This window comes from Agelaius tricolor, unplaced genomic scaffold, assembly GCF_023055355.1.
Source record: "Agelaius tricolor isolate 1412-34295 unplaced genomic scaffold, bAgeTri1.0.p SCAF_16, whole genome shotgun sequence".
Classification (NCBI taxonomy): Eukaryota; Metazoa; Chordata; class Aves; order Passeriformes; family Icteridae; genus Agelaius; species Agelaius tricolor.
The window spans coordinates 18,128,481-18,140,385 of record NW_027269276.1 but is presented as its reverse complement, the minus strand read 5'-3'; the positions used below and the strand labels follow the sequence as shown (position 1 = coordinate 18,140,385).

At 57.1% G+C, this 11,905-nt stretch overlaps 1 protein-coding gene across 3 annotated transcripts; it reads right to left on the bottom strand.

Annotated features, from left to right (window-relative positions):
- Window positions 1–11,804, bottom strand: GRAMD2A (GRAM domain containing 2A). Of its 3 annotated transcripts, none has more exons than XM_071441952.1 (13): window positions 11,685–11,804; window positions 10,734–11,064; window positions 8,244–8,382; window positions 7,470–7,527; window positions 6,100–6,172; window positions 5,915–6,018; window positions 5,244–5,342; window positions 4,273–4,344; window positions 3,355–3,417; window positions 2,121–2,277; window positions 1,757–1,856; window positions 1,556–1,663; window positions 1–1,082 (listed from the first exon to the last, which is right to left on the bottom strand). In XM_071441952.1, exons 3-13 carry the CDS (start codon window positions 8,345–8,347, stop codon window positions 1,079–1,081), a joined length of 942 nt encoding a protein of 313 aa, XP_071298053.1. In that variant the 5' UTR covers window positions 8,348–8,382; window positions 10,734–11,064; window positions 11,685–11,804; the 3' UTR covers window positions 1–1,078. The 3 variants fall into 3 exon arrangements, with proteins under 3 accessions (XP_071298053.1, XP_071298050.1, XP_071298051.1); XM_071441949.1 differs by having other exon boundaries at window positions 8,244–8,357; XM_071441950.1 differs by lacking the exon at window positions 11,685–11,804 and adding an exon at window positions 11,228–11,625 and having other exon boundaries at window positions 8,244–8,357.
- Window positions 11,805–11,905: the final 101 nt, after the last annotated feature.

The window sequence follows — 11,905 nt, the reverse complement described above, 5'->3', positions numbered from 1 at the left end:
TGCTAGAAAATCCTGGGTTTATTGTAATTCCATTTAAAAGCCGTTCCAAGCCCGGAGCGAGCAGCGAGCTCTTCCCCAGGGCGCCGGGATTTGGCCCCGTCAGCACTTGTAGTTCCCCAAAAAACAGGAAAAGAAAGGAATCACACCGGTACCACCTGCCACCCCAGGGTGCTCCCAGGGGGGCTGAGGGACAAATCCTGTGAGACAGATCCTGCAGCACTCAGCTCCATGTGGTGACAAGGTTAACACGAGCCAGGGCACAGACACTGCACCCCGGGACATTCCCCAGTGCCAGCCATGGGCTCCTTTCCAGCGTCCTCATGGAGCAAGCAGTTCACCTGGGCCAGGTGTGAACCCCAGAGAGGACACCTGGTCTGGGGGACCTTAAAGTGCTTTGCAAGGGATGCACACACACACACACACACACACACACACACACACACACACACACACACACATCCCCCCCTCTGAGCCCAGTGCTCCAGGAGAGAAGGGCTGGGCAGCCCTGGCTTGTACCCCCTCCCTTGTGTGTGGGATAAATGACACCCCACAGGGCTAGTGGGACCTTTCTCCCCATCCCCACAGATCCCTATGTTCAGGGCCATTCTTCCAGGAACATTCCCAGGGATACTGAGACAAACAGGTGGGTTCTCCCAGAGCAGCAGTGGCAACTCATCCACATTTCTGGGGGTTCCTGGTGAGCCCAAGGTCATCTTTTAACAAGAAATAAACAAGCCTGAAATAAAAACCAGCATCCATCTTAGCAGCAAGTCCTAAGGGAAGGTCCAAGTGCTCGGCAGCCCCGAGCCATTGTCCAGTGCTACAGCACAGCAGTGTCCCAGGGAGAAAACAGGTTTCCAGTGGGATGGGGAGTTGGCACTGGTGGCCAGAACCTGGCTGGAAAGTCCCACCAGGAGCAAGTGCCCGAAGGAAGAGAGAAAATACTTGGTCCCATTTTACCAGCCGAGGGAAAGCCGGACCAAATGTAACAGCCATGGTTGGGAGGACACAGCACCGGGAGCCGTGGGCAGGGAGCCACCACCTCAGTGTGCATCCTCAGCCAGCACCTGGGGAACGGTCACCTGCAAGCAGGGAGTGGGGAAGATGGGATGAGTAACTGCAGAGGCTCCTTACCCCATCCCAGTGCCTTCTGATGTCCTCAGCCCAAGGAGATTCCCCTCCCTGTCCATCCCATGCTGATGCCCATGGCCTTAGTCCCCAGGAACAGCCCAGCTCCAAAGAAATGTCCTGGTGCTTCCTACAACTGGAGAACCAAGCCCAAACCTATGAGGAAACCTCTTCCCAAGCTCCAGAATCTTAGGGACAGCAAAACTTCCCAGTCACTCAAAGCAGCAGTTGATGGGATCACCTCTGGTCTGGAGATGGCACTGTGGGTTCTGTCACTGGCCAGCCCAACAGCAGGCCCAGGATAAGGGACAGAGCATTCCTTAGACACATCAGAGTGGAGCCATTCCTCTTTGCACCCACATTCCTTCAAGTCCTCCACTCATGTCCCTCCACTGTGTGTCCCAACATGTCCCTGAGGGTGCCTCACCTCCTGTGCCCGCGGGAGAGGTAATCCCGGTTCAGAGAGCAGAGCTGCTGCTCCAGACGGAAGATGCGGAATGCCAGGTACGAGGAGGACACCACCAGGAGACAGATGCTGGGAGCAGAGGAACAAGCCAAACACCCAGTTGAGACTGAGACTGACATTGCCAGTGTCCCCCCAGCTTCCCTGCACCCTTGGCACACTTACAGCACGATGAAGATCTTCAGGAGCTGGTAGTCAGAGGGTCTCAGCTCTGCCACACAGCTCTGCTCCACCTCCAGCTCCTCCTCGGTATTTATTGCACTTTCTGAAAGCAAACCCGGAGTCAGTGGCACAGCCACACTTGGCTGCTGCTCCTGCTCCTCCAGCAACCAGGAAACATCAAATATTCCTCCCTCATGGGCTCAGATCCTGCAGCCAGGAGACCCCAGCCCATCCCCAGGACTGCATTGCTGACTCCCAGCCTAATCTGTAAGGCAGAATTCCCCTGCAGGAGAGCAGCAGATGGATGAACACACTTTCATGGAGGTTATCACCCACGTGGAGCAAGGCACAAACTGATGCCCCTCACCTGAAACCAGTGGCTCCTCAGAGGTGAAGGAGCTCTCCTTGGTGCTCAGGCTGCTGACAGAGGTCCGGTGGATGCACTGGTAGTTGGCATCTGGCAGTGACAGTGACAGTGAGGTAGGTGACACCTTCCTCCACTTACCCTCGGGGACGATCACCTCCTGTGGGAACAGTCCTGGTGAGCCATGAATGAAACCAGCAGTGCCACAGATATGGTGGGGTCAGATTCAAACTCAAACCTTACAGTATCTCCATGGAGCACCAGCACATTCAAAACATCCTCCTGAGGGAGAGCTGGTCTTCCATGATGGCTCCATGGGAATGCAGGTTCCCACTACCAAAGAAGGACCTGCCCATGCCCCCCACACCTGCCCCAAATTCTAGCTGCTGCCTCCTCCACCCTTGAAACTCAGAGCAGTCAGCTGGAATTCTCCAGCATGCCCCAAATAGGGCCAAAAAAAGTGCCCCAAAAAGACAACAAATCAAATGGCATGGCAGCTGGCACAGAGAGGGACTCCCCCAATGGAGAGTTCCCAGGGCTGGAGCTGCCAAAGGGCTGCATCCCACCAAAGCACCAGATCAGCCTGGGTCACTCCTGATTCAAACCATTCACTCCCTTGAAATGAGCCTTTAACCCCTGGGATGTCACCAGACCATGGGTGACATCCCACCTGTCACCCTCTGGTGCACCCCAACTGTCACCTCCTGCACCCAGCCCGAGGCTCAGGGCCAGCAGCCATGGAAGAGACCCTGCTCCAAAGGTGCAGGATACGGCCCCCATGCTCCTGGATCATGCCATGGTTCAGCAGGTGTTTCCCTCTCCCCCCATCCTACTCATCCTGCAGATTTTTGGGTAACTCAGCCACATTCCCAGCCTGTTATCCAACATTCCCAGCTGTGAACAGCATCAGCCATCAGGGAACAGAGTAGTGGCATTTTCCACATCACTCTGAAGTTTTTCTGTCTATAAACAGTCAGTGGCTGTGCTCAGCCAGTCCTCTTGACCCATCTGCTCCTGCCAAGTCTGGGATGAGGGTCCCAGAGGACAAGCTGTGATGGCAACAGGCACATCCCTGCACCCTTTGATGGCACCAACAGAAGAACCAGCTCTCTCCCAACTCTCTGAGCAGCCACCAGACAGTGTCAAACCCACCAAGGGCACCAGGCAGGCCCTCTCCACCCACATGAGGTCGGGGGGGGTCTCTCCTCTCCTCTCCCAGAGCTGCCCTGACCCTCACCAGTGACACAGAGTCCGGCTCCTCTGACAGCTCCTTCAGACTCAAGCTCTTCTTACTGGAAACCTGGATGGGGAGGAAAGGATGGGGCATTACAGTGCCAGCTCTCTTGCTTCAGCCTCAGCCACAAAATGGAATTTGGGCTTTTCTGCTGAGACTGTGAAGAGCAGCTGCTAGAACTTATAATCTGTTCTGGGGCATGAGAAAAGGGCACTGCATCACTGCTTCCCATCACAAAAACCTGGTGGGGCCATGGTTGAGCCAAGGGCTTCCATGGACAGGATAAAACATTGGGGGTAAAAAAAAAGAAGGGTACATCTGGGCAGAGCCCAGCACGTTTCAAAGATTAAGTCCTTCAGTTTGGCAACAGGGCTGAATCATCCAAATCATTGCCCTGGCACAGCTGGCACACACCCTCCTGGGCAGGGCAGGGCTCCTGCACAGCTTCCCATGTGCTTCAAAGTCAGGGAGAAGAGGTCTCCACAGTCATCCTCTCCAGCTCAAGGGCTAATGGACATCTTCCCTCACTTAAGTTAAATTCTTTTTTAACTTTGTACCATTCTTCCTCCCCTTAAAACTTTAGATCTGGGCAAAAGGCATCAATGTGCAGAGTGGCAGAACGAGTATTACCACCAGATTATAAATAATTCACACCCACGCCCTGAGAGAGAGCAGAAACTCAGAGCTCTGCCTCATCCATGACCCAGAAAAGCCCACAGGGTTAGGATGTGCCCAAGGCATGGCTCCTGCCCCTCTTCCCATCCCTTGCTGAGGAGTGAGGATGCTGGGAGCTGGAGAGGGCTTTGGGAGCAGTCCAAAGCCTTGGAGGCAGTGATGAAGAGCTGTGCTCAGCCCAAAGGGCAGGTGCAGAGCCTCAGGGCCATGGACACACAGTGGGGCACAGAGTGGGTGAGTGGGTACCTGCAGGTGGGTGCAGACTCTCCTCAGGACATCATAGACACTGTCACGAGAGATGAGGGACACAAATATGTACTGCAAGAGAGAGAGGTGAGCTGTTGGGAGAGCTTCCCCCATCCTGACTCCACTTCTCCCCAGGCAGGGACAGGCAGAGACATCATGCCCTTGAATCTCCCCGTTTTCAGGAGCCCCCACAGGCATTTCCCTGTGGAGCTTCCCTGCTGTTATTTTTGCAGCCTGCTAAAACCTGGACCAGATTTTTTTGGGGCCAGTCTTGCTCAGTTGCTGTTCCTACAGCTTTCCCACGCTCAACCCTGAGGGACACAGCAGCAAATGGGGCCAGGACCTACAGAAAACATCCCCAGGGATGGAAGAGACACAGGGCCACACTCACCATGCCTGACATAGAGCCCCTGGGTGATATGCAATGGCTTTGAATGCCCAAATCCTGCCCTGTGCCACTCCCTGCTAAAACCCACCTCCCAGATTCCACAGGAATAACTGCCTCCCAACATTCTGCAGGAACAACCCCCTCCCTGGCAGGGACAGGCAACACACAGTGCTGGCAGCAGCACCTAGGCAGGCGAGGACTTGGACAAACTACATCAGCTCACTGCAGCCAACAACATCCAACAGGATTTAAAAGCTGGAAACGCAGCCCTGTATCCAAGTTTTCCACCAGCTCTGGCTGAATGCCAGCCCAAACCCTTTCCCTGCTTGTGTTTAAGGAGTTTAAAGGTTTTACGTGAGCCTGGCAGGGATTTGTCAGGCTCGACCGAGTTTCACTTGGGCTTTGCTTCGTCCAGGAACAAAGTGAAATTCAGGAACAAAAGCAAAGCTGTGGTGTTTGCCCTGGCTGGCAACCAGCACAGAGAGCAACTCTCACTTCCTAAGCAGGGATGGGAATTGCTTCATTCACTGCTCTCAAACCACATCCAGTTTGGACCTGGGCATCTGCTGTGTGTTGGTGTTACCTTTCTGCTGGCAGTGGTGGTGATGGCCAGGCCGTTGGGCAGCAGCCGAGCTGTCTTGTGCTTCTTTATCAGCTGTACAGACACCACTGGGATCACCACCTGCAGGGCAGGAACACCAGGATGGACACAGCACAAGCACCATCCAGCCAGCCTCCCTAAGACCCACCAGGAGAGCCCCCCATGCAAGCCCAGGGAGGGTGAAAAACAAGGCAGGATGTTATTTTTGGCAGGGTAACTTTGCTGAAACCTCGAGCTTCCTTTAGGTATTTGTTTAAAGCATCACATATAAATAATTCAATCCTTTAGCCCAGTTTTAAAGGAAGTCGTCTCTGCCCAAGATCCCCGTCAGCCACAAGACTAATGGGGAAACATCAGATTGTAAATCAAGAAGAAAAGCCGAGAGGGATTCAAATCTCACCCCCCCTAAAACCTTTGATCTTCCTTCAAGCGCCATTGCGGCTGGAAGGAGGTTTTGCATCAGGGAATTTTAAACCAAACCAGTATTTGGTATCCCCAGGCTGATGCCACAGATCATCAGAGCGGGAGGCACGGCCGTGCTCCCCTTCCTACTGGAGGTTTTTGCTGGGGATTTTGGTGGGATTTGGGTGAAGGAGGGGATAAGCTGTGGTTACAAGCCCTGAGGGACCAGGGTGGGCAGGTGCCCACATTACCTTAATGTCCTTCCCAAAAAGGTTTGCGTAGAAGCAGAGCCAGTTGGGGGAGATGTAAAGCCTTCCCTGGATGAGGATGTCTCTCTGGAGCGCGCAGGAGCAAACTGCAAGGCAAAGAGAGAACCGTGGCAATGCCTGTGCCAGATCCTGCTGCCTCTGTGCCCATCCCTCGCCCTGCCACCCACCTTTCAGCACGCTCTCCTCCGTCGGGATGTCCTTGAACAGCTTGTGGTACTGGGAGTTGTACTTGCTAGCAGCCTGAAAGCAAAGCAGAGCAAAGTTATCCGGTGACCTTGCCGATAAGGAGACCCAAAAATTCCTGTCCTGCAAGAAAACCTCCCTCTGCCCGCACCCGGGACCGGCGCAGGGGGGTCCCACCGGGCTGGGAACAGGAGCCCCGACGGATTAGAGGAAGGTTGGATGATCCAGCACCCGGCGAAGGCTGTGCCATCCTCCCAGATGAACATTTCCCTTAATAGCTACAGGGGCTGCTGAGGAGCCGGTTCTCTGCCAGGCTCATCTGCAGGCAGTTTCTTTTGCCCAGCGGTTTCTCTCCTCCTCCTCCTCCTCTCCCCTTATCCGGGACACGGTGACAGCACTTGCTTTGCGCCCATCGCGCCGCGCCATCCTGCTATTTATATTCCCGGCGCCACTTCAAAGCCTGCCGGCAGCCGCCGCAGGAGGCTCGGCAGGTCGGCCCTGAAACGCTCCTGCGGCCAAGGCAAAGCTCCAAAGCGCTTCAATGCCTTCCATAAATCTGCTCAACTGGTCCTGTAAGGCAGCTTTGTGCCCCCTGCCCTCGGGATGCTCCCATGGGACACGGCTGTCACCAAGGGAGGAGCTGCTTTGCCAGGATGCAGAGAAGGCTGGCACAGCAAGGCTGGTTGGTGGCAGCCGCGCAGGCAGAGCCCTCCTGCCCACAGGTACAAGGTCACCTCTGCTCTGAGCACCTTGTCACCAGATGAGCTGGCCCTAAGAGGATCAAGGCGCAGCAGCAGCTGCAGTTGGCTCAGACACCTCCCAGAGGGATGCTGGGATGGTGGGGGTGCCAGTGGGAGCATTCCAGGAGAACACGGAGGGCATTACCCCCTGCTCCTAGCACAAATCCACTGCTGGCCCTGTCACCCTCCCAGATGCCTCTGAGGAAATTGAAAAATGTTTTTCTCCTCCATTTCCTTCATGGGAAAAGGCAAAATGCCACTTCCTGTCACTCCTTCCTCTTCCAGAACATCTCTTATCTGTAAATGGACCAAAACCATCTAGTTTGGGCATAATCTGAACAAGCAAAAAAGTTCAAATGGACAGAAGTTTAACTGCTCTCAGTCAACATTTCCACTTTCTCCTCTGCTCTAGATGGAAAATCCTGGAAGCGTTTGCAAGGCAGAGCACAGGCCACACAAAACCATCACCAGGTCTCCTGAAATTAAAATGCTCTGCCCCACATCAGAAACTGCCTCTGACTCCTTCAGCCCACACCTGAGACCCCAGGTAGGCTCCTCCTGGGGCAACAGGCTACAACACTCCAGCCTGGTCATTCCCAAAGCCACAGGCTTACCACTTCCCGGTGGCATTTCTTGATGTCCTCATCCTTGAGGGCTTCGTTCAGGCGGAGGCTGGAAGGAAAAACAATCATCACCAGGTAAGCAAAGAGCCACAGGTCTCTCACCCACTCCCCAAAACACATGTGCTGCAATATGAGACACAGAAAAACGTACAGAACTGAAGAGAGACCCCCAGGAAGCCACATTTTGGGTGTCTCCGTGATTTATCGTGGCACTGGGCATTGCTGAGGGTCAGTACTGGCTGTTGAGGGCTGATCTCTGGTGAGAGCCAGTGAAGGCACCAGGACAAAGTACCTCACACACACCCCAGCTCTGGGGGAAGGAGCCCAGAGTTGACCTGGCAGCAGCTTAGGACAGGTTGGGAGCTGGAAATGTGCAGCTTTAGCAGCTGGGGCAAGGATTCCCAAGGGAAAGCAGAGGCAGGAATTTAGGAATGTGCCTGAGCAGGAGGGTGGACTCAGCTTTGGCTGTGCACAGGGACATCCATCCATGTCCATCCCACGGACAGATGGAAGGACAAACCATGAAGAGAGCAATATCCTACCAACAACCTCAGCAGTGGGAATACCATCCCCTTCCCCAAACCCCTTTCACCTCTCTGCTTTTATACCCACAATATTTCAGGGAGAAAACAAAGTTGGGCCCCCCCTGTGCCCTGCCCCAGCTGGCAGGCAGCATTCAGGGCTCGAAGGCAGCAGGAAAGTCACAGCAGGACGGAAAAGAGAGAACACTCAACTGCAGACAGACCCTGGGATGCTGCTCCTCACCTGCCGTCGAGGGAATCCAAACTCTTCTGCTTGTGGGACACCTCCAGCTTCTCACGACCGTGCCTGGGCTCGGGGCTCTTCAGGGGAGCTGCCTTCTCGTGCATCGGCGTGGCACTGCAAGGAGACACCCATCAGCCCCCTAGGGAAAGGGGAAGAGGGGTCTGGAGCTGTAAAATCTGTTCCCTTCAATCCCAGCCTGCACAGAGACGTCAGAATCAGCCGCTCAAGGACGGCAAGAATATTTCTGCTATTTCTCAAGTCACGTGGAGATAAAAAAAAAGTCATTTTTCTGCCAGGGACTCCCCAGTGCTCGGAACAGAGCAGCCAAATTGCTGTGGCTCCCTGCGATAACAGCCTCCAAAGCAGAGACTCTTCTCCTTAAGGGCTGGAGGTTGGGATGGGAAAAACCACATGTCTACAAAATTCCCAGGGGGGATGGATTTCAGCCAGGGTCTGCTCCTCTTGGTCGGCAAACACCATCTTCCCAGGGCAGAGTCATCACCAGGCACCTCAGAGCCAGTTATTTACCATCGAGAACGTTATCAGAGGTGCTTATCAGCCACAGCAGGTAAAGTAAACACGGGCCCAGCGCCACAGGCAGGTTATCACCTGGCAGGTCACAAAGGTGACACTTCCACCCTCGGCAAACCACCACCGGATTGCTGCGGCACTGGCAGCCAAGCAGAGCACGATCCCAGGGGACCGGTGGCAAGGCAGAGCCAGCAAACAGCCAGAGCCATGGAGAGGAAATTATTCCAGGGAAAGCACTCGGGTCACTAGGCAGGGGGTGATGCAGAGCAGGTGGGGCGGCGGCAGGACAGGATGAGCGGCAGCAGGCGGGACAGGCGCAGGGCTGGAGCACAGCCTGGTGCCCGCGGGGTGATGCCGTGGCAGTGCCGCAGAGCCCAGGCCGAGGAGCCAACCGAACCTCCTCTACTCTGAGAGCAGCTCCTTCACCACCTGTACTGCCCTAGACACATCCTGCTCCTGCTCCGAGGGGCTCATCTGAAAAATACCCATGGAAATAATCCCCCCAACTCAGCAAGAGCCAGGATAGGGGTGCTGGATCCCAGCACTGGATCCCAGCCCAATGGGCTGAGAGCTGAAGCTGTGTGAGCTCCCACATCCCCACAGCCTCAGAGCCCCGACCAAAACACTGTCCAGGTGCAATGGAGCCTGTCTGAGTCCCAGGTGGAGGCACAGGGAATGCTCCCACAACAGGTAACACATCCATGGGGGCACAGAACCAAACAGAAGTCACTGGTGCCGTGTGGTTGGAAACAGGCTGCGAAATAGCTCCTGGATCCCCACAGCCACTGTTGGCAAAGACCTGCCTGCACAGCCCAGAGTCCAAGCACTGCAGGGATGGGATGGACACACTGAGGTTGTGGGTTTTTAGGAGCTCAGGTCAAAGGATGTGTCAAGAAGGGAAAGGAGACCTTACTGACAAGAAGCACCAAATAACAAGAAGCACCTCAAATAACAGGAACATCCTCTGGCATAGCACCAAAAGGTGTGTTCCCTACCTGACTCCTCAGGCATCCTCTGCCAGGGGATGCCAACCTGCCCTGAGGCTGAAACTCCTATCATGGAGGCACCAAAGCCTTCATCTGCCCTTTTCCCATGCTGAAAAGGGGCTCTGACCCGATCTGGAGCCTCCTTGTCCAGAGCTCAGCACTCTCTGGCTTCCCTCACGTCATCCCTTAAATCCGCGAGCGCCTGCACTGCTTAATCCGGGTGAGCAGATTTATCCCCAACTGGTGCTGACACCAAGGGGCACCACACAGGGATCGGGGACAGCAAAGGCATCAGAACCCCTCTGAGGTCACCAAACACACAGAAATCCCCTAAAATTAAAAAACACATAGGCTGGAAAGCACTTGGAAGTGCTGCATCCTTGTTTTCTCTCCCTCTCATGGCCACCATCAGGGACAACTCCTGGACACAGTGCTGGCAGTGGGATGCTCTGGGGGACTCTGGGGGCTGTGAGGAGCATCCTCAGTCCCAGCAGGGACATGGCAGGAGCTGCTTTGTCTCCTCTGTCTAGATCTTGCTCCTAGATGCATCAGGGATAATACACATCCAGAGTTTGGGAGCACAGGGTAAGGCTGGGCTCCAGGCACAGGGAGGTTTCCCTTCCAAGAGGTGCTTCCAGTGCCAGCACTGGAAAACACTTTCTAGCAGTTCATACCGTCACCCTCCTCAAAGAATTTGTTCAGCACCAAACTGCTCCTGAGGTAAACTCACCATCCCAAGTGTCCCAAAATACAAGTGGAACAAAACCAGTTGGAGTTCAGCGCTCCTGAGAGGAGGCAGAGAGGGTTGATGTAGAAGTTCCCAGCAAAGTGAAAACAATCCAGCGAACTGATGCCCCTTTGCCCATTCCTAACACCCCCTCCCTGCCCACACCGGCTCCCCGATCCCCCAGGTTTCGCCAGGCGAAACCCGGTGCCTCTCCCTCCCACGGGATCGGCGTCTCCCTTCCCTTACGCGGCGCTGGGATCCAGCCTGGAAAAGGTCCGGCGCGAGCCCCTCCGTCGCCGAGCGATTTTCGCTGGATCCCTTCCTTCCCCGCTGCCGGAGAAACGCGCGGCGGAGGCCGGAGCGAGCCGGGCAGCGATCCCGCCTCCCCGTAAACCCCAGGAAGCTCAGAGGCGGAGGGAGGCACCGGCGGGCGGGCGGCCGCGGCCCGAGCGAGCCCGGGCGGGATTCGGCGAGCTGCCCTTGGTCCCGGCGTCCAAGGTCATTTCAGTCCCGCGTGTCGGAGCTGGAGCGGAGCCACCCCGGGATGCTGGAGAGGAACGGCCGGAGCCGAGCGGCGCTGGCAGGAGAGAATGAGGCGCGACGTCAAGGCCGGAGGGAGCCCCGCGCGTCTCTCCCGCGATGTCCCCGGTGCTCCCCGCCCCGGGAACCGGGGGGTCACGGCGGGACAGAGCCGAGACCCGGGTCCCGGGATGCCCGCAGGTCAGAGGGTCTCATCTCACCGGGAGCCGCTCCGAGCGCCCCGCGGCACGGAGGGAGCACGGAGGGAGGCGACCCTCGGCCTGCGGGGCTGTGCGGGGCATGGTGGGACTGTGGCTCTCGGCCACCGCCGGGGCCGCGCCCGGGGCAGCCCCGGCGCAGATCCCATCCCCGCCGGCGCTCAGAGCCCCTCAGGCGAAGCCGGCGGGTCGCCGGCGGGCAGCGGCGGGACTTCTCCCCGGCCCGGCCCGACCCGGTTCGTCTCTTCAGGGAATGGGCGAAGGGGTATCGGTGTTTCTGCGCTCCCCTCAGCGCGGCGCCGCCGGCTGGGACAGGCCGAGGGCCAACACCGGCTCGGCGGCGGCGGCGGCGGGAGGGACGTGGCCCCGGCACCCTCCGGCCCCGAGGCCCTTCCCGGCCCCAACCCCCCTCAGTGCCGGGTCCCCCCCAGGCCCGGAGCCCCTCGAGCCCCCCCGCTACCTGCGCGCGGCCCCGCGCGCCGCCGTCATGCCCCGCGCGCCCCGGCCTCCTCGCGCCGCCACGGCGCCCGCCCATTGGCCGCCCGTCGCCTTCCACTCTGCCCATTGGCCGCACGCTGCCGAGCCCCGCCCCCTTCCTTCCGCCCATTGGCTCCCACCGTCCAGTCCCGCCTCCGCCACTCTGAGCACCGCGTCCCGCCCCCGCAGGCCCCGCCCACCACC